The sequence below is a fragment of the Saccopteryx leptura genome, chromosome 4, assembly GCF_036850995.1.
Source record: "Saccopteryx leptura isolate mSacLep1 chromosome 4, mSacLep1_pri_phased_curated, whole genome shotgun sequence".
In the NCBI taxonomy this organism is placed as follows: Eukaryota; Metazoa; Chordata; class Mammalia; order Chiroptera; family Emballonuridae; genus Saccopteryx; species Saccopteryx leptura.
Window position 1 is genome coordinate 11,574,906 of NC_089506.1, and position 22,845 is coordinate 11,597,750.

Below are 22,845 nucleotides of genomic sequence, written 5' to 3' on the forward strand. Positions count from 1 at the left end.
ATATGTCCATGTGAACCTCTTTTAACTAACGCTGGTGTATTTCTCCTTAAAAGAATCTTCTGCTCTCTTGTCGGAGCAACCGGGCTGTCCGTGTTGCTGTGCAGAGACCCATCAAGTCTTTAGAGCTGCAGTCCATCTGCGTTTTAACTCCATTTGCCCTCTGCCTCCATGACGTGGCCCCGTGCTCCTTGTGCGGAGAATGGGCCTGCAGCTGCCGACTTAGGGTGGAGTTGTGGAGAACGGCCGTGGGGGTTCTTTCCATGCAGCCTGTTTCCCAGAGTTCTGTTCCAAGCGTTCCCTCTGGCATTTGCCTTACCTGGGACCTCCCAGTCTTTAGCTCCTCCGGGGTGACAAGGGCGGAAGTAACTTTTTCTCATGGCCTCAGTGGATTCCGGGTCAGACCCTGCCGCTCCCATTTTCCTCTTCAAGCGTGTAGCTGTCTTACAGAGGTTAGGCATACTCCTGCCCCAGGCCCTTGGCATTGCCTGTTACGTCTGCCCCAACTAACAATCCCAGAATCGCATGGATGTGTATATTTCTTGAAGGTCTGGGTTGGCGAGGCTCTCCCGGGATTGGCTGGGCTAGCCCCGCCCATCTCCATTTATTAAGATCCGGTTGATGTGTGTTGGGTCATGGTTTGCGGTGGAGGACAAAAAACGGAATGGGCAGGCAGAGCCAAGCTTGGGGAGTGCATTTAAAGCATCGACTTGGATGTGACACACTTCCCCTGAGCTCCTATTCCATAGGTCAAAGCAAGTCACCCAGCCAGACCCAGAATCAATCAACACACCAGGGGAATGTGCTGAGGCAAGCCAGGGAAAGAATAATCGTGAACCAGGAATTCAACCTGCTGCGCTCCTGGTACCTCAGGACTCGCTCTCCGGCTTCGTGCACGCCTTTGTGCAGATACCCTCTCTGTGATGTCTTCTCCAGCTCCGCCGTCCTGCCGTATTATTATTATTATTATTATTATTATTATTATAATTTTGTGACAGAAACAGAGAGAGGGACAAATAGGGACAGAAAGACAGGAAGGGAGAGAGGTGAGAAGCATCAGTTCTTCGTTGGGGCACCTTAGGTGTTCATTGATTGCTTTCTCATATGTGCCTTGACCAGGGGGGGCTACCACAGAGCCAGTGACCCCTTGCTCAAGCCAGCGACCTTGGGTCCAAGCTGGTGAGCCTTGCTCAAACCAGGTGACCCCATGCTCAACCCGGCGACCTTGGGGTTTCGAACCTGGATCCTCAGTGTCCTAGGCTGATGCTCTATCCACTGTGCCACTGCCTGGTCAGGCCTGAAGCCTTATCACTTGCTTACTTCCTCTTTTGCTTCCCTGGTTTACTTTTCACTGTAGTGCTTCCTGTCACCCACCGTGTTATATAATTTAGCTGTGTATTTTTTCAGCTGACTGCCTCCCCCGGCTAGAGCGTCTCTAAGCTCCATGAGGGCAGAAGTTTCATGTTGTGCTTACCCTACTTGACTCGGTGCAGGAAACAGCACCTGGCCTGCAGGAAGTGCTTGCAATTATTGGGAGTATCTTACGATCCCCACTTCCCCTCCCTGGTCCCCTTCCTGGTCCCCTCCTGGTCCTCTTCCTTGTCCCCCTGGGACCACACCCCCATCCTTCTCAGCTTCCCCACATCTCAGGTTGATTCTTGTTCAGCCGTTTGCTGCAATCCACTCACCCACTGTGGGTATCTGCTTCCATTTTCTCTGCCTCTGTGATTAATACCTTCACTGTTATTTTAAAAGTTCTGCAGTGTGAGAGAAGATAAATACATTTTTATCAAATAGGCCATGAGAAATCAGACTACATAAATATTTATTAAATAAAGAAAAGGCTCTTGATGAAATTGCTGGCTTTTGTACAAACTGCCCGCTACAGATTTGGTTGGGATTTTTTTTTTTTTCTCCCAAAGTAAAGGATACAGAGTCAGATCCTCTCTAAATGCTAGAGTAAATAAATCGCTTAATGTAGTAACTGTGACAAGATATGTTTTGGTTGGCGATGCCATCCCCTGAGAATGGCTGATCCTTGGATGTCCTTAGTAACAGTGTAGTCGCCCCACTTGCAAGTGAATTAATTCCTGTGCGGGAGTGAATGAAGAGGCTTAGGTGCTATGAAGAATGTTTATTCTGAATACATGTAACATTTTAAATTTATATTCAAAGGACTATTTGTGTTTTGGGCTTGACTTTTAACTATCCAAATGCAGAAAGCACCTTCACCGCTCCTGGCTGTGGGCTGGCCCACCCGCCCGGCCGCCGCAGCCCAGGCCCGCCAGGGAGTCATGGTGCCCCAGCCTGTGTTTCAGTGAACCAGGCTTACCCGGTTTTCTGTCCGCACGGCCTGGAATATCCCGAGCCTGCCCACCGGACAGCAGATATCTGGGTGTCGCGCTCTTACGGATTCTTTTCCAAGTCAGCACGGTGATCTTGCTGCTCTTGTTCATAGGTGGGATTGATGAAACTTGTTTTCAGTTTTGTTTCGTTTTTATATGATATATAACATCATGCCACTTATTTGTTGATGTCAGGGGAGCCATAAACTTTTATCAGTGTCTTCAGTATTGACCGACATATTTTGAAACCCCTCCCGTGGAATAACTTATACAGTGAGCTTACAGGCCACATGTTTAAAGTCTTGTTCTTACGTACCAGCCTCCGAGCACCAGTTGAGCAGTGTTCACACAGTACGAGCATCGACAGTCTCTAGCATTTTCTTTACTCCGGTACTGTGTGTTTATTTCGAAAAAGATAAAACCCATTCTGCAAAGATGAAAATCCAGCTCAGACATAAAATTGTGTGATATAAATCTCCAGGCTGCCCGATAGCATTCCAAAGAGCTCACTTTGAAAGGAAAACACTTATTTAAATGTCTACATTATTACGTTAGCTTTTTTTTTAATCTCTTTATTGCTGCTCTTCTTATAACGTCTTCTGCTCTCATTTTTATACACAAAATCTCACTTCCGTTTTCCTGTGACATTATCGCTGACTCTACATAAATCATTCCTTTGTTGGCCTTGTCACCCGCGTGCCCTGAAACACGCCTCACAGAGCGAGGTGGAAGGAGACAGGTCTCAGGTTTCTTCCTGTGAAAACGAAAGCATTACGTTTCTCTCAGGAGAAGCAGGCACTGACTATGAAATGAACGCAAACGACGGTGCCTCGCATAGTAAAACCCCAGAATTTTATAAATGGAGGGGGACCTGTGATGACTGCCACTGGAGGTAAATGCAGAAGCGCTGGTCTGGGAGGGACAGAAATTCACCCCTAGGACCTCGGAAGACAGAGTCAAGGAGGAAGCCTGGTGGAGCATTAGCGGGACGTTGTTTCACAGTGAGCGTGAGCTCCGCTCCAGCGTGACTGGCCCTGAATCGAGGTTGATAAGCGTTTAGGGCCCCTCGGTTGTTCTGTTTTTGTTTACAGACGCCTGCTACCTTTGAAATGTTTTCAGTATTTAGAGATAATATGATACGGTTGGAGGAATGCATGTTTGGGAATCAGAAAACCTGAGGTTTAATCGCGTCTTCATCTTGAGCTAGATTTTCCCCATCTGCAAAATGCGTGCGATAACATCTAAATAACGGAGTTAATTAAATATTAATTAGTGGAACCAAGACGTTTGAAGAGTCAAGAGTTTTAAGCAATGGCCTGGCACATGGTGGGTGCTTTAAAAATGTTAGGCTGTTTCTGTCTGCCTTCCTTAGTATTTAACAAGGTGTGTCTGGTGTGTGTGTATGTGTGTGTGTGTGTGTGTGTGTGTTTATACATCTCTGTCATTTTTTTATTTTTATGTTTCTGTATTTCTATATTTTTATTTATTTTATGTGTGTCTCTACATATGTGTGTGTATGTATACATCTCTGTCTTACACACTGTGCTAAAATGAAGAATAATTGAAAGCTGACTGCCTGGCCTCAAACATTTTAAATTCTGGTTGAAACATAACATAAGTACATGTCTTCCAAGTGAATTTACAAAGTAGGTTTTCTTACATGAACTAATAATAGCTTTGTACATCAAAGATTAATGTCAAAGAAGGGTCCCAGTTTAAGGGGGATGGAGGCAGTGCGCTCGGACCTGGTACCAAACCATCCAAGGACGAGCTCCAAGACACCGGGCTCAGTTTCCTCACCTGCTCGACAGTAATCAGTTCTGTGGTTCTTCCTGCCTTCCAGGCGGCTGGCGGTTATTATTCTGCTAGTAGTGAATATGGGCTGTTAGGTTATCTGTGTTTAATCTTCAGAGGCAAATACTAGGGGACATCTTTATCTGTCATACTCACGATCCGTGAAACGTCCTTTGAAGTCAGGTGGCATGTTGCAGAAAGTAGAGCTCCGAAGTAGGTCACGGTCCTAAGAGACGCCGTGGCATCAACATCTGAAATTGAAAAGCTAATCTCCATCTGTGTTAAGTTTTTAGGTTATCTCTAAGAAAAAAAAAAAAAAAAAGAAAGAAAAAAGCACACTAAAATTAGATTAATAAAGACTGACTTATTCAGAATATAAAGACTGTGAATTTTTTCTTTTGTCTTTTTTCTGTCATTCTGTCTAAAAATTGAAGTTAGCGTATGTGACATTGAGTCTTGAGATCTCGGAGAACCGGTTGGCTTTGCTATCTTCTATTTTATTTTTTCTCACCCAAGTTCTTGTGCCCTTGTGCCTCTTTTGTGTTCTAGAAACTTGTCGTCAAATGTTTTCAAAAATCAGTTTCTGGGACTTAAATATTTTAGATGGAATCAACTCCTTGGTTTCATTTTTTTTTTTAGGGGTCATTCTTTCATAGGCTATTTAATCAGATTTTTCTGTAAATCGGTGTGTCAGCATTGGGTTTTCTTAATTCAGTCTTGCCCAGAGAGCTGTTAAAGCATGATGTGAAAAAAGAATTTTTCTCCGTAGACAGGAGAACACAGTGTATTACCAGTATGGTTACTTCAGATGGGTGAAGTTTTAGAAGCACAGGTTTTATTATAAGCTTTCGATTTTGGGAAGGAGCCTCTGCAAAACATTTAATTAAGCAGCTGGGAAGTTGACACTTTTGAAATAAGAGTGCTTCGAAACCCACTTCTTTAAATGTCATCTCCATCGGTATTGTCTTTCCCTATCACAGATTATGGCAAATAGAAATGTGGGAAATATCTCTTGGAAGCAGAATGCTTTAACAGTGATGTCTTCGTGTTAACTTCTTACATGTTGTCCACGGGGGACTTCACATACTTAAGTAGTGAATGTGATTTGTGTCTCCAATCCCAGTTTGGTCTTATAGACTTGGGCACTCATGGGTCCTGGCGCAGACAGACGGAGCCTGTCCACCGAGTGGTTAATACCGCAGGCTGCAGACCAGAGTTTCGTGTTGGAATCCTGGTTCTGTCGCAACATCCCTGGATGCTCTGAAGCAGTTGTTGAACCTCACGAAGCCTCAGTTTGCTCTGTGTAAAATGAGGATCAATACCGCTTACCTCACTGAGTGATGGTGAGGGTGAGAACTAGGGTGATCGCGACAGTGGCTCACAGTAAACGTGCAGTAGTTCGTCATCGTTGTTGCTGAACTTCGAAGTACGCTAGCTTGTGTTTTCTTAGTTAGGAATATTTTGTAGGGTGTGTTCCATGGACTTTGGTTCCAGATATTCCCGAGGGATGACTTCTTTCATTTGTGATTTTCAAAGTAGTATGCAGCTTTCATTAAAATAATGTTTCCTCCAAGGGTTGGCTCCATTGTGTGTTTGGTGTGGTATAAATGAAATTTGGTGGGTTGGCACCAATAATATGATATTCCTAGATTAAGCTGAGCAACCTGAACTCGGACCTGCTGTCTACAACTACTGAACAACTATTTGGTAAAAATGATCATTGTTATTATTTGAAGTTCGTGAATTCTTTGTTTTTATAGCTAATCAGTATAGTTTACTTTCAGATATCACCCAGCTGAATCATAAATAATATAATGTGATCCTTTTCACCTAACACATTGTATATTAGTCTGTTCTGATATCCTTGATATTGATGTACTGTTTGCCTATCAGTATACAAGTAAGTGTCAGATTTTGTGCAGGTGAATAAGAAATGGTAAAACAACATTTTTTTTTTCTTTTCTTTGCATCAAACTGACAACCCAACTTAGACTTTCAATTAAGCTTTCCAGCTTCCTACCTGTGTTTTTGTATTGGTTTCTTAGGTGGGAACATTTTCTCTGCATGGACAGAAACAGTTGATAAACTCCACTCCAACAGAGAAATAAATTACATGCCAGCTATAATGAGACATCAACGTCTAGTAAATTTTCTTTTGCTTGTAAAAGTGTGGCAGTGTGAAGTAAGAGTCAATAATTATTTATTGTTAATTCCCTAATGTTGGCTTCTGCTGCACATGTAAATTGTGATGTGACTAAATTGGACAGAATTATCAGTTATTTAACATATTCACTCTGGTGCACATGGATGAAAACGACCGTGCCAATCTAGCAGGGATTCTTTCTGTTTTAGTGAAGCATGGAGCTTCCCGTCCTGCAGCCTAGGACAAATGTCATCTCTCACTGAATTTTCTGGAAATTGCCTTTTGCTGACAGTGGGCCAGACACGAGGATCAGGGAACAGTCACGGACTTCTCACAGGTGTTTTACTCTGTGCTGATGGTTCCACCTTTTTAGTTTGTCATCTCTGGTTACAGGTTCTTGTGTGAGGTCCAAGGCCTGTTGTAAGCTGCTTTGCCTTCTTTAGCAAGAGTAACTGAATATAATTATCTGATGAGCACTGGTCGTTCTTCACGATCTTGTACATTTGTGAGATGCTCCGGTTATAATAATGTGCAAACCACACTTGTAAATAATTATTCCTGTTTTCTAAGATACCTCGAGAAAAATACTACATGCAATTTTTTTTTTCTGCATGTATAATTCATTTCAGGAACTGTTGTCAGAGAACTGAGTAAACTCTCTGGAAGAAATGCCATATCTAAAAAACAAAGAATAAAATTTAACTTAATGAGGGAATGGGAAATAAAATGCCTAACTTAGGGAGATAAAGAAACATAGATTGTACATCAGATCTAAGATCATTTCAGAACCAGCAGACAGAAAAGCATCTGACACAAAATTACAAATGTGCCGGTTAAGATCTTCGTGGTGTTTTTTCCTAATCCTATAAAACTTTCCTCAAATTATCACTCCTGACCATCTTTTAATTTCTAGCTTATTGCCACCACCATACTCCAATCCATCTAGTAGGTTTATTTTTGTGTGTTTTTTCCTCAAAGAGGTCATATTGATCTACCTTAAATATCACTTTATCAATCACTGTCTTGATGAGAACATTACCAAAGTGCCTTTTTTTCTTTTTTGTCGATACTAAATATTTCCCTTGGCCCAAGCCTTCCTTGATCTATTGCCACTCTCCCTCTCCAAACTTACTTCCTTTACTCTGAAGATGACCCCTGTTGCTTCGGCTCGACCCTTGCCCAATATGATCATGTCATGTCCCTCTTGCCGAAAACACCTGTCACACTCTAACCTTCAGTTTTGAAATGCTCATTATCCTTTAAGGATCAGCCTCAAGGATTTGGTTAACTTTCTGATTATTCTAGTTCTCCTTGATAATCCTCTGCTCTTGAATCCTCTGGCATATACTGTGCGTAGCATCAACTTAGCATTTAATCACATTTAACTCATGGTTAATGTGAGTCTGAAAAGTCACGACGATTTTCTGTTTGCTCTTAAAAGGGCTGAGTTTATAGGTCAATCCTGAGTAATTGCCGAGAGCCTTCCATTTCTCGTTTCAGCTCATCACCTTTCCCTACGGCACCGTCTTCTTCGTGATAATGATTCTCTTTTGCAATAACTTCTGAGTTTGACGTTCCCTTACCTAGTCTGTCTTCTTGTGAGCCGCCTCAGATCCCGGTGAGGAGAGACGGTTTCCGTGGGCCCACGCTGGCCCTGCGCGTTCTCGCTGGGTAGGCCGAAATCGTAGCCCTAATCTGGACTGTCGCCCAGGGCTGTGCTGACAGCAAGAGACCTTGAGGGGCGAGGTCCTCCTGGGCAAGACTACATTTCCCAGCACTCCTCCACCCCATGTGTCTGGACACGTGGCTGGTTCCCTACATGGAGCGTGGGCAGAGGTGATGTTCCAGAACAAGAGTTTGACTTGCCTGTGATCCATTTTTGTATTGATTCGCTAAAAGCACAAGACCTCAGAGAGGAAGGGAAGAGGACAGTCACAGGATGGAAGGGGCCCAGGTCTCTAGGGGCATCACGGGGACGGCCACCCCACTCAACACCAACCTCAGGCTGATACTAGAATGAGAAAGGAAAACCTTTGCTACATTATCCCACAGAGATTCGAAGTTTCTCTGTTCCAGCCAGCGCACGTTACTTGCTAACACAAACGGAAATGATCAGGTATCACCATCTGGAGCGCCAGGGGATATCTGAATGTCCGATGAGGTCGTGGTGGCCTTCATTATTTTGGAGACTTCTAAAAAAAAATCAGGTTATTTCCTTGCATATGGGAAAGAGCACATACACGGTTATTACCTTATAAAAAGAAAAATAAAACTCAGAAAATATGAGCATATTGGGGGTGGCCTCAAGAGAGTTGTCACCTCGCCCATGACCTGACTCTGTTTAGTTGAGCAAGTGATTTAATTGTCTGCGAGTGTCTGTTCCAAATCTGTAAAGTGAAATAACCCCGCCCTTGACGAGAGCTGGACATTGTTGGACTAACTGTGGAAATGCACTGTCTACTTCTTGTGGCTCACAGAGGAATCCCGTCGTAGTAAGTAGCTAGCCCATGCGTCTGAGCTAGCACGGTTTCAGCACGTAGGATGTGTCCGTGCCTAGTGAATGAATTTCTGATGGAATGGAAGGTGATATCCTTTTAGAAAGTGTTTTGCATTGAAAGCTCTACTTATAGCTATTCCATTTGGCCCTGGCTTAACATTTAGCATTATTTATGAATAATCCAAGCTAAAGAAGAAGTGACAGATGAGGATAGGATTACAAAAACAGTCTCTACGTTATCTAACTAACAGAGCAATTCGGTCAAGTATGGTAGACCCACTGGCTGCAAAGTTTTCCTGCTATTAAAAGGTAAATAATTCGTGGTGACTATAGTGAATAAAGCTTTACTAAATATTTGAAAATAGCTAGAAGAGTAGACCTGGAGAGTTCTCATCCCGAGGGAAAAATAATTACAACTATGTAAGAGAATGGATGTTAACTGGACTTACTGTGTGCTCAGTTTGCAAGTTCTGAGGCATTACATTGTACACCTGAAACTAATATAATGTTATATCCATTATAACACAACACACACTAAATAAATTAAAAAATAAGGTTAAACAACACAAACTATATTAGGACTGTGAATAACTAACTGAAACACAAAATTGTAGGTATGTCTTTATTAAACATAAGGAAAAATTAAATTTACACTTAAGAAAGATGGAGAAGGGAACATATATAGGATATTGAAAAACAGTCTGATACGTTTGTGATAGAATATGGAATTTACTTTTTCTTTTTAATTGTTTTTGTGGGGTTGGTGTGTGGGGGGGGGGCAAAATGGGAGAAGAGGCTAGAAAAGAATTTATGGACTAGATTAAAGGATCTTGGATTGGGAAAAAGACTTTGGATTTCATTCCTTAGGTACAGGGGCCAGGGATCAAGTAAGGTTTATACATGTACCTGGGACTGGCTCTGGCCTTTGAAGATAGTTTGTAGTAAGTCAGTGTGGTAATAGGGAGGTCAGCATTGCAGTAATACAGGTGATGGTGGCAAATGTCAATCAGCTGTGTCTCTTATCTTCCGTATTCTGACGCTTAGGCAGAGGAGGTCTTGCTTCCCTGAGAGGTCCTGCCCCTCCCAGGGTTGGCCAGTTCCTAGAGGTATATCAGCACAGCCCAGGCTCCTGTTCGTCAGATGCAAACCACCCAGTTCAGAACCCTTCCTTACCCCCAGGGCCTTTTTCAGCGGACTCTCACACTCGAGGCTATTATCCAAGGGCCCGCAATCACCTCAGGCCAAATACCTGATCATGGAGGGCAGCCCCGTGCCCCAGAGCCTGCAGAGATCATGGACACCGGACAACCCTAAGCCCACTTACCCACCTCCTTCATTCCTTTCCGGAGACTCTCTCCTGGGGTCCCCAGGTCCCTCTGCCTGCTGGCTGACCCTGGTGCTTCCCGCGTGGCCCTGCGGGGTGTGGCAGCCTCCCCCCGCCCCTGGCCTCTTGGGAACCATGATGAACAAACTGTCCTTCCAATTATAATCCACTGCTGCTCTGTCATTCTTGCTATACCTCACACCTAAATTTCCGGTTAGAATCCCTGTGTTTTAGAACAAGATGTGTAGGCCTAAATGAAAGCGGGGAAGGTGAGGATAGAGAGGATGGTGGGGAGGCGTACAGGGGTCGGAACTACAGGTTTTGACAGTGGCAGGATTGAGGAATAAGGACACAGGGCTGGTGATTACCGACAGATTTCTGGCTGGAGGGTATTAACCTTGAGAAGTGATCAAGTAGGAGAAGGGGCTTTGCAGGACAAAGAATGAATTTGGTTTGGAACTTGTAGAGTTTAGGTGACAGAAGACATCGATGATAAATACCCAGCATGCAGCGATAAATCCTTCTCCTTCGCAGTGGTTTTGAATCTTTCATGAGCATGACGCACGGTATCTGATGTGTTTTGCATCTGACCCTATACAAACATACAATCCCACAAAACAGTACACCGGTCTTTGCATGATACTCTGATCGTTTCTGTCTGTCCCATCCATTTTGTGTCACTTTTAAAGGTATGCTATAAGCCACTAAAGTCATGAACTACTACACGGTCACAACCTGTTCTTTGGAAAACAGTCGTCTGGAGCGTAAAAGAAACTTAGACACGAAGAGGTTTGGAAGTCATACGTACGCAGATGTTAGTGCCAGCTGTGGGATGTTTTCTAAGGACCAATTTGGGGAGCAGGAAGAGTTTCCCAGACTATGGCTGTATAAAATACCAACATTTAAAAATGTTCCAGCTGACAGAGGAAGAGGAGGCAGCAAAAGACAATGGGAAAGAGTAGTAAGCCCTGGTATCAGTCAGGAATGCTGAGAGTAAGAGAGGAGAGCCCTTCGAGGAGGGAACGAATAGGAGAAGCAAGTGCTGAGGATACCAAATAACACGAAGAATCATAGGACGATTTGTAACCAAAGACATCTCTGGGGGTTCCTGAGAGCAGTTTCCATGGAGTGTTCTGGAGAAGTAGGTTGTAGTAGGGGAAAAGAATGAATGGGAGGCAAAGAAGAGGAGGCAAAGTTAGACTTGTCATTCAGAGAGTTTGGTCTTAAAAGGATTTATTTTATGTTATATGTCATGTTAGGTTATGGTATGGTATGTTAATTATATTATATGGATGATAACTAGGAGAGGAAAGATTTAAGTGTAATTCTTGAAACAGACTGGTTTGTTTGCCAAGGATACATGTTAAGGGCTGAATAAGTGTTGAATTTTCTTGAAAGGGGAATTCAGAGAGTTTTAGAGGAAATAGATGAGAATGACCAATAGGTAGAAAACAACAATTTTATAATCATTGAATTATTTAGCTTAGAAAATGGGCAACCTAGAAACTAATAGCAAGAATCATATAATAGGTAGGGCAATAGATTAAGAAAGATGAAAAAAGAATCTGGTTAAGTTCATATAAATTGAATGTGTGTGTGTGTGTGTGTGTGTAACACACATTTACCTATTTTATTAATAATTATATAATTCCTTAGTAAATTGGTTTGTAGAGACTTAATGAATGTAAGGTTTGTTAAGCACAGGAGTGAAGTTTAATGGTGATTGAGTAGGCTTTCTGAAATACATATTTTAATACAGGCTTTGGATGATTTAGAATCAGATATCAAGTAGGAACGGTAAATTACTACTGTCAAGTTATTTACAGTTCTCTAAGTTTGGGATCTTGTCTGTGTCACAGTAAATGTCTACTCTAATACTGGTTAAACTGTTTAACTAGGACATACTATATAAACTCTTCACGTTTCAAACAAAAAATGCTGATGATTTCACACACAGCTGGAGCAGAACGTTCATTGTTGACTCATGGAGAAAAACGTGTCGATGCAGAAGTCCAGCGTGACTATCTGTTCACCACAAACTTAAATGTCCCTTTGGCCAGCTGCAATCCTGGACAGAATGTTGGCTAAACGTCCCCCCCCCCCAGCCCCGATCTGGTGGGCAGGGAGGCATGGTGAAGTCTCGTGGTTTTTGCAGGAAGCGGCCTTTGATTCCGAGTCAGGGACCACTACCCTGTACCCCCTCACGAACCAGTCGATGTCATTGTCAAATGGGGCTGGAAATAACTGTACACTTCCATCTTCTAGGATTATGATTGTTTCTCAATAAGTTAACGACTGTGGAAATATACAAACAGATCGAACAAACTAAAGAAATAATAAGTTAATTAATAAATTCAAGGGCGGTGGTATTATGACAATCATGATCCGCTTTACCCAAAGACTACAGATAGGTTTGCTTAAAACAAGCAAGCTCCAGGGTGCTTTCCTCCTCCTCTGTCTACATCCTGGGTCACCCCAGAGACCTTTTCCTAGGGTTCATTTTTCAAAATCATCCTGAACTCTTGCAGAGGTAGCTGCGTCTTCCCTATTATGTATTAGTGATGGAAAAGTTTAGCAGGGCTCTTGGGACATTACTCCATAGAGTCTGTGGTATGTAAGCCGATGAAAAATCCTATGTATGGTGAATGTGTATCCCAGGGAGAAACCTGGATGTGCCTGGTTCACGTTTTCCCTAAGTTTGTTCTGAGTCCGTCCTCACGGAGTGAGAAGAGTGAGTACATTTTATATCAGAGAAAGAAGATTTTTCAAGACACAGAATTCCTACTGGATTTCAAAATATGAGGCAGGTAAAAGGATTCTTAGGTTTTTAAAAGAAAAGAGAGGAGGGAATTAAAAAAAAATACATGTTTAAAAGAACTTCTTTCATCACTTGAACACGCAGCCAGAAGCAAAGATATGTCCAAACCCAGCCAAGAAAAGTATAAAAAATATAATTTGGACAAACTTCTGGAAGCTGCCCAAACCATATTTTTTCTCGCTCTCTCCAACCACAATTTAAACGTAGGGGAAAGGCTTCCAGAGTTGTTGGAAATTGTTGGAAACCTCAGTGCTTCACAGCGGCATTGAGTTCCAATGGAGCCTTTTTCCTCTTTTCTGTTAGTTTGTTACAGTTTAACCAAAGAAGAAGAAGCAGAGTACATGGCTCTGTGCTACACTGAGAGTAAGTGTAATGCAGAGCTAGGGGAAGAGGTTCACAGGCCAATCTTCACACTTCGTTTTACCGGAAATTAACATTGACCTCAGTCCTTTCAAAGTTTATGTATATGCTGTGAACATCTGTCACACCCTTGTAAGGCCGGTGGCCGAGGCCAGGCAGGTCCACATGGGATTCCGGCCGGGCAGTAGAGCAACTGTGGAGCCGCAGAGCGTTGGGCCATCATCCCCGTTTACTGGAGGCTCACGAAGACAGGCAGCAAATGAACAACAAAAGGGAAAGAGCTAATAAACAAAGGAAGATCTGCTATTCGCAGTCAGGGCAAGGAAGCAGGGAAAACCGCACTTCACGGTGGTGGGAGAGCAATCTGGGAGAATTGATGCCCAGGGGAAGCCCCCACGGCCTTATACAGGCTGAGTACACTCGGCCACGTGCTCACGCTCATCAGGCCACGGGCTTGCAGCCGGTCAACCCGCCAGCAAGCCTAACACAGCTGCCCCACATCCCTGAATATTTGGAATCATGCAAATGCACGCAGGACGAATGTAAGTGTATATAACTCCTGAGAGCAACTAACTACATGTTCACCTGCGTGGAGATTAATGCAGGGGCTCCCTGCCTGCCCAGACCAGACACCTGCCTCTGCGGGCTGCCCCGTGCATGCCTCTGCTCGGTGAAAACGCCCCAAACCTCCCTTTTCCTGGGTCCTCTTTCCTTCCCATTTCTTGTCGTCTTCGTTCCTGAATCCTTGGAAGTCTCCGGTTCATACACACAGACGTAGGTCCAGAAAGGAGGGTGGACAGAGAGCGCGGACTGTGTTTCTGGTGCCCGTTAGCAGTGGAAGTGTGTGGAAGTCCTGTTGGAATGAGATCCGCTGGGCAGGCGGAGATGATCGGAGAACACGGGGCAGCGCGCTAGAGGGCGAGCCAGCCGGCGGAGCCTCAATCCCCAGTGCTCCCGTTTGGTGTCAGCTCCTCCCTCCCCACAAGTGCGAGAGGGGGGTCTGCCAACGGGATGGATGGTCTTAGGTTATCCAGCGAAGGGATTTTTCAGATGGAATTATGGTCCCTAATCAGTAAATTAGTCGTTCATCCAAGGGGAGAGTCTCTTGGGTGGGCTGCACCTAATTCAGAAATGCAGCAGGCGCTGTCCGGGAAGCCTGCAGAGAAAAAGCAGGCAGCTTTGAACTGCCCACGAGAGAGGGGACCTCCCGGGCCTGCGGGCTCCTGTCCTGCAGCTGCAAGGGACTGAATTCTGGCGACAGCTTAGATGAGCGTGGAAGGGACCTTGAGCTCCACGTCAGAACCCCAGGTTGGCGGACCCCGTGGCTTCAACCTGGTGAGATCCTGAGTAGAGACCCCAGTTCCCCATGCCTGGACCACCCTGCTCCACAGAAACTGGGAGATAAGTGATGTGTCGTTTTCTGCAGCCAAGATGAAATGGCCAGTTATTACTCGGCAATAAAAAACTAAATAGAGTTAACACAGAGAATAAAATCAGAGACGCCATGTGTATTGCAAAGCGATTCAGAAGAACAAACGAATAGTACCTTGTATTTATTTAGTTCCCGCTATGTACCGGACATTACACAGGAAGTCTTCTCTCCTCCTCAGTACAGGTTTTATGAGAAAACTGAGACGCAGTAAAGGTTTGGAACTTGCCGGACTTCCTTGGCAATCGTGCACGAACTCTCTTGTGAGGTCCACAGGCCCGTATCTCACGATGGAGCACATGGAATGAGCTAGGCTGAAATGGGATGAGCTCTTGGTGTGACATAAACACTGGATTTTGACATTCTAGTGCCCTAAAGAGTAAGATAGATCAATCATTTTTATAGTATATTGATTCTACACTGAAATGATTTTTTTATAAATTAGACTAAATTACCTATTTTATCAAAATTAATTTTACCTATTCCTTTTTACTTATTTTTAAAATGTGAATACTAAAAAGTTAAAATTATATGTGTGGCTCACATATATTTTCATTGGACAGAGGAGAATTTGAAAACAAGAAAGAAAACAAAACTCCCATTCCACCACACAGAAATAACCACAGTTAATATTTTTTATGTACTTTTCCTGCGTTATTTTTAAGGTACCATTTTTCTTTCCCTCTGCCTCTTGTTCTAGTATATCAAGAAGCATTTTTAGGGCAAGAGGAAGAAACCCCAGGAGAGCTTAGAATGTTTGCCTGAGATACTGCGTTTGTGAAGGGATGGAGCTGACACCCAATCTTTTGTCTTTGTGACTCCAAATCCATTTGTCTCCAGAATCTGTGTCGTCTGGACTGTACCACTGCGCCTGTCCGGAAAAAGTGTCACAGGAAAATTAAAAGGGGACTTGCTGTATTACAGTATAGGAAGTGTTAAATGCAGAAAGATAACAGGGCGTGAAGTGTCACAGTTTTATGAATATTTTCTTTGGAAAAAAATTAAAACAATATTTCTGGAATATTGCCACTAATGGCAATATTTATTGTAAATGTTTATTGTAAACTTTTTTATTTCTACATTATATTCAAGAAGTATCAGTGGGCAAGGGTGCTGACTATAGTCAACTTTGTGTGCTAATGCTGACAATGACTAGGTATGTATAGAGTTGATTAAATCACTGCTTTAGAGAGAATTCTGTTAAAAGGCGGTTTGGAAGAAGAAATTGCAGCAATTCAGCTAGGAGCGGAAGAACTACAACTTTACTTGCAGACTGACCTTATGTAGCAGAAAATCTTAAATCTTTTTCAAAAAAACTTTCTAGAGCTAATAAGAATTTAGCTGGGGGAAAGACACAAAACCAATATATGAAAATCAATGATATTTCACTATTCCAGCTACAGACCACCTGAAAACAATGCTTCCAGGTAGGAAGTCCAGTCTGGCACCGGCAGGAGTGTGTCCACCAGATAAAACCCTCTGGGGTACACACAACACCTTACATGTGTAGCGAGGGTGTTTTATTGTCAAGGTGAAACATTTCCTATTGTTTTGATTTCAGAGTATATATGACTAAGTTGGAATATTTCTGAATTTTGCTGAGAGTAGCTTGTTTCACCTACAAACTTTTCCAAAAAGCAAACACATAAAAGTTATGCATTAATTATTCCTGCTAAATGTATGCACCCGTGTGACACTTCCCTCCTGCTTTTTATTGCACAACAGATGGTGGCATTTCAAAATAAGCACAAACTTTTCGCCCAGAATTGAATTTCCTTCTTTATGAATCAGTTTGGGACAAGTTACTATAGGCTTGTGTCTTGTAGAGAGTATGTGGTTTATTATTTTTATAACAAAATGGCTTAAAAGAACAATAATTATAGTACCATGAAATTCATACATCAGCTCTTTCCTTCTCTCTTGGGCCATAGTTCTAATTATTTTATCTAATGGTAATTGATAACCAGGTGATTTCCCATGCTGTTGCAGCTTTATAGAATTTTTTTTTTTTTTGCACTTAGCTTCCATGGGAATAATAGAAAATCTCTAAGTTCAAATATATGTCCAAGTGATGTAGTTCTCCTGTACATCAATATTAACAGAAACCCGTTAAAGGGGGCTTTCATTTTTTAGTTCCGATTTGCATCAGATAGGTCATGACAGTTCATGAGCCCTTGAGATCTCAATCTTAGAAAACACATTTCACAATTCAAGGTTACATGGGCTCATCCTCAGTTATGGGAGGCAGTATAGCCTACACCAGGGGTCCCCAAACTTTTTACACAGGGGGCCAGTTCACTGTCCCTCAGACCGTTGGAGGGCCGGACTATAAAAAAAACTATGAACAAATTCCTGTGCACACTGCACATACCTTATTTTAAAGTAAAAAAACAAAACAGGAACAAATACAATATTTAAAATAAAGAACAAGTAAATTTAAATCAACAAACTGACCAGTATTTCAATGGGAACTATGCTCCTCTCACTGACCACCAATGAAAGAGGTACCCTTCCAGAAGTGCGGCAGGGGCCGGATAAATGGCCTAAGAGGGCCGCATGTGGCCTGCGGGCCGTAGTTTGGGGACCCCTGGCCTACACTCTGTAGAATGTTTCACATTATCTCAAAGCGTTATCTCTTGCAGGGCCACACGACTCACTTCAGAGCCGTGACACTGGCCTTAGGAAGATCTCTACTGTCTGAGGCTTTAATTTATGCAGAAAGAACTAACTGGCTATGCAGATATTTGCTCAGGGCAAGTTTCCCACCGGCTCCCGTAGTTGTCGTCAGTGTTAAAACAGTAGATGAAAAAGGATGGTTCAGTTATAAATAGTCGTGCGTTGTGTGCGCTTTCGCAACAGCACTTTTTAATGCCGCTATATTTACATGGAGAGTTTTAATTAAGAGATAACTGTCACCACAGGTTGGCTGCAGAAGGCTACAGTCTCCAGCAGAGAGAGAGATGTCAGTGCCAAGTCCTACAGGTTGGGTAGCAAATGGGGGTCCGCTAACATAAAATAGTCTTGTAATTAAGAGCATAATAGTCACTTCTTTAGAAATTAATGAAGAATACAAAAATATGTAAATGTACTCACTTATTTTTAAAGGATTAGCTGTTCCTTTTAATGCCTTTTTAAGGGAGTATTCTAACTATTGCAGCCCCTGTGTAATTTTTTTTTTTAATTTTAGCACAGTTTTTTTTTTTCTAAACTGGATAATAAATCTAACCCACGGAAGTTATGATCCAAGTACACTTAATCTGTTTCTCATTTTTCTCTGATTCATTAGAGTCAGGATTACCCTTCCATGTTCACAAAAGAACTTTTCATACAAAGTGATTAAGATCAAAGAGAAGATAGTCTTAATTTACTTTCTAGAAAAATTACTCAGAAAAGAGACTCATTAGAAGTTCTCAGATTAGCTATATCAAGCACTAGTGGCTAGGAATATTTTATACATAAGGAGGGAAAATGAAGTTTAAATAATTCTTTATTATTTATTCATTGAGCCTATTATCCCATTTTTAGGTGCATGTTGAATAAGACTTCATTGAGATTTCCAGTCTCAATTCAGACGACACTAACACGTAGATCAGAGGACCAATGCTCTCCCTTCGAGCCTGGTGCTCCCCGGGCTCGCTGTTCCTCCCCCTTCCTGCTTCTGCCCCATCAACCAAGTCATTGCTTCTGCTTTGTCTTCGGTTCTTTTAACCAAATGCCACCTGGGCCAGGTGAGGCTCCTTTATAGCACAGTAGAGCGAGCGGCGGGACGACTTCCCATTCCTGATTCGAGTCGTAAAGGAGTCCGGACTAAGAGGAGAAAATAATCGCTGTGCTTCGCCATGCCAACTTAAATTTACCGTAACACAATCAATCTGTCGTTTCTTGATTGAAGTATTAAAGAATCATGGCAGGCCCTGGCCGATTGGCTCAGCGGTAGAGCGTCAGCCTGGCGTGCGGGGAACCCGGGTTCGATTCCCGGCCAGGGCACACAGGAGAAGCGCCCATTTGCTTCTCCACCCCTCCGCCGCACCTTCCTCTCTGTCTCTCTCTTCCCCTCCCGCAGCCAAGGCTCCACTGGAGCAAAGATGGCCCAGGCGCTGGGGATGGCTCCTTGGCCTCTGCCCCAGGCGCTAGAGTGGCTCTGGTAGCGGAAGAGTGACGCCCCAGAGGGGCAGAGCATCGCCCCCTTATGGGCGTGCCGGGTGCATGCGGGAGTCTGTCTGACTGTCGCTCCATTTCCAGCTTCAGAAAAATAAAAAAAAATTTAAAAAAAATTTATGCCCCAAGAGAAAGTATTGGACGCTCTGAAAATGGTTGTGTTAGTAACAGTCTGTCTTCTGATGTCTTTTATGATTGGCTTACGTTTTGGTTGAAGCTTTCTGTGTCTGTATCACACCTAGCTTGAAAGGGGTCATATTTGAGTCAACGCTCCTTACTTTCTTATTTAAAAATTCTTGTAGTGAGAGACAAATTGGATAATTGGAGGGAATAGAAACGAGACATTTTACTTTTTTACTTTCTCTTATAATATCATGTAAATAGGGTGTTTACTTTCCTCGTTTGTATCATAAAATACTACAAGGGGAGATAACCCGTTTAGACGGAAGAATTTGCCATAAAAATGAGAAGGAGCTGGAAAAGCTAGAATTCTAACTTCCTGCCGTCCCTTTCATTTCCTGTCATCCTACTGTTATCCATCATTTTCCTATAACTTGCCCGGAGTCATCATTGTTTTTACATTTACAGTTCCAGTTGGTTAAGAGGTAATAGTCACTGAGGTTTATTTAGACAAGAGGAAGAACACGCTCACAACAGGAAAGCAAAAGTCAAATTATGCAATTTATTGTTATTTATTATTTTGCCGCATGCTTCAAGATGTTATCATCGAGAACCAGAATACCTTTCAGTTCATTCGTGCTATAACTCCATCCTGAGGAATCTCTTTTTAACACCAAGCCAGTAATTATAAATCCAGACTTAGAGCCGTAGCTTTTTAAAACAAGAGGAAATCAATCAAATTGGATGTAAACAATATAAAAAAACAATTCCTCCTTCCCGACCGAGATCCAGCGATCAGTGATTGATCCTAGCTCTGCTTTCCCAGCTTGACTGTGCCTTTGACCTCCGTCAGGAACAAATAGGTTGGTCATAAAATTTACGAAAAGAATCGACCACAGGGTTACTTTACAAAGCGTACTCATACTCCCCTAGCATGTTAAAGATGTAATTTTAAGATTAAAAACAGAAAGCATAGTAGCTGCTGGTCCCAGACATAAAGTTAACGGTTACAGCCATCCTCTTGGGTATGCGTTATAAGCAGTTTCACAGGTTAGAATATCGAGGCTAGAGAGGCTCCTTAGGTGATTAGCCCAAAGTCATACAACAAGGGCTGCCAAAACTTAGAATGCTTATCCTGTTGGACTTCAAAGGCCCACCCCTTTCCGTTACCTTCCGCTTTCTCTCCTTTGTACCTGAGACTTTTCACAAAATCAGTTTCTCCTGAAGCAGAGAATATCTATCCGAATATGAATGAGACGCTGCTGTCAAGTAGTCGGGAACTGGATTTACGTCCACCCCTCCCGCTACCACCTGACTTGCATTAGTCATAGTGAGGAGTTTCTCTTACCCACAGACACACCGTGCCAGTCTCCTCCACCCTCACGCTTATCATTCAGTGTGTCCTTCTCACCATCCTGCAAAAGGGTTCAGGTCTAAAATGACTATCAGCACATTTGAATGAGTGAGTGGGTGGGTGGATGGATGGATGGATGGATGGATGGATGAATTGAACTAGTTTACCACCAAACCACAATAGCTGCTCATTTCTCTTTTACTCTGGAGCAATTTCAACATGGCAGCACATCTTTATTTATATAATGCACAGGGAGTTGCACTTCCTGTGCGGACTTACTAAACTGCATTTTGATTCACCGTTGTTGGGCTGTGAGCCCACTTAATGATTGTCCTGACTTATTGTCACTGCTGTGTTATGTGTGATGTTGAAGTAGCCACTTGTCTGTCTGTTATCTTCTTGAGATGAGCCCTTTTGTTTCCTTCCTCAGTTCTTTGACTTGTTCTGAACTCCTAATCCTAGGTGAAATTTGCTAGTGTGTATAACACATTCTGACAAGTGAAATTTGGATAATTGTATTGTTTTTCTTTAGAGATAGGATGTGTGTCTGCAGTATGAAGTTTGAAAGCAGATATTTCAATTAAGGGAGTCCAAAGTAGTTAACTTTCTGAAATTGGGATGTATTTTTTAATTGACGTTTAAAAACAGAAACTTGCCTTGTTGCCAGGTAGAGGAGTAAATAGTGACACGGTTGTCACCATGGTGTCATGCATACTTACAGATGATCAAAAGTGATTTGGAAGAATTATTTGACTTCACATGAGGAGAGGGCATGTGATTATGTTACCAAAGCAAAAATGGTATTTAATTATATGGATTAATGATAACTGTTACCTGTTGATATTTAAAAAATAACCCACTGTGTACATTGTAGCACTTTATCCCATTCAAGATCTCATTAAATGAGTAATTGATGCTATAATACATGATGTTACCCACAAAGGAACTATAGAGTAGTAGTGTGAGTTTGGGTAAGTGATTTAACCTTAGTTTTTGTTTATCTATATAATAAGGAGTTAGGCCAAGGATATTTCAAGATCCCTTCAAATCCTAATATTCCTCTGTTCTTATGTTCAAAACAATTCTTCAAAACTTAGCAAGATTTAAAAACTTCTAGTCACCATCTAATATCACAGTGTCTGTTTCCCACAAGGGTTTTTCAGCGTCTGCTCCAAAAACTGTTTCAATAAAGGAAGTTATAGAATTAACGTATCTTTGAATGAAACCATAAAAGTCTGAAAAAAGAAATAGATGTTTTCTCTGATCTACTTACATATTTGGGGAAAAAAAGACTGTTTATTTATCAACATAAGCCTTACCCTAGAAGGTAAGGACAAATCAGGGTCCCATTTATTCACACCAAAATGTTTTTTTTTAATTACCACACTGGTTTATTGTGGGAAGTGAGGGTTTAGTTCTAAAACAAGCCAATTGTGTAGCAACGCAAATCACTCAGACCAGGGGTCGGGAAACTTTTTGGCTGAGAGAGCCATAAATACCACGTATTTTAAAATGTAATTCCATGAGAGCCATACAACAACCCATGTACATTCAGTATTATCCAATAAAAATTTGGTGTTGTCCTGGAGGACAGCTGTGATTGGCTCCAGTCACCCGCAACCATGAACATGAGCGGTAGGAAATGAATGGATTGTAATACATGAGAATGTTTTATATTTTTAACATTATTATTATTTTTTATTAAAGATGTGTCTGCGAGCCAGATACAGCCTTCAAAAGAGCCACATCTGGCTCGCAAGCCATAGGTTCCCGACCCCTGACTCAGGCTGTGACTTCAGCTTACCTTGAAGGCTTCTGCTTCGGTGACAGTAGTTCCATGCTCATAATTACTCTGTACCTAGTGCTTAGCGTGCACTGTGCTCTGTTTAACCTCATCAGTCTTTAGCTTCAGTGACAGGGTTTGGTGACTGCTGTGATTGCAACGGAAACTCGCCTCAGGTCCTGACGCGTGCCGGTTTCTAGTCCTGTCATTGGGAAGTGATTTCAGGGCAGCTTGTAGTTTCCGGCGTTTTCACGCGGGAGGAGTGATGCACGTGACATCTTGGGGTCAGTGCCATAAAGAAACTTGGAAAGAGTTGGGAGGGAGGAAATGAACACTAGGAAGGTTGGTGTTCTAGAGTAGAACCCTAAAATAAACCAAAAATTAAATATTACTTCATCTTTTTTTATTATTATTTAAGTGAGAAGAGGAGAGAGAAACAGACTCCCTCATGCTCCCTGACTGGGATCCACCCAGCGACCCCTGTCTCGGGCTGATGCTTTGCCCATCTGGGGCCCTTTCTTGCAACTGAGCTATTTTTATACCTGAGGTGGAGGCTCCACGGAGCCATCCTCAGCACCCAGGGCCAACGTGCTTGAATCAATTGAGCCAAGACTACGCAAGGGGAAGAGGGAGAAAGAGAGGAGAGGGAAGGGAGGAGAAGCAGATGGTTGCTTCTCTTGTGTGTCCTGGCCGGGAATCCAACCTAGGACATCCACACGCCAG

General features: G+C 42.7%; 1 protein-coding gene across 8 annotated transcripts in view; it reads left to right on the top strand.

Annotated features, from left to right (window-relative positions):
- TENM3 (teneurin transmembrane protein 3) overlaps window positions 1-22,845 on the top strand; it is a 615,102-nt gene that overhangs the window by 346,536 nt on the left and 245,721 nt on the right. Inside the window, exon 1 of one of the 8 annotated variants that reach the window (XM_066380124.1) lies at window positions 3,205-3,234. The exons of the other annotated variants lie outside the window; for them this stretch is intronic. Coding sequence (XP_066236221.1) covers window positions 3,219-3,234 — 16 coding nt within the window. The 5' untranslated portion in view covers window positions 3,205-3,218. Of the gene's footprint in view, window positions 1-3,204; window positions 3,235-22,845 lie in introns of those variants that run through there. 8 annotated transcript variants of the gene reach the window in all.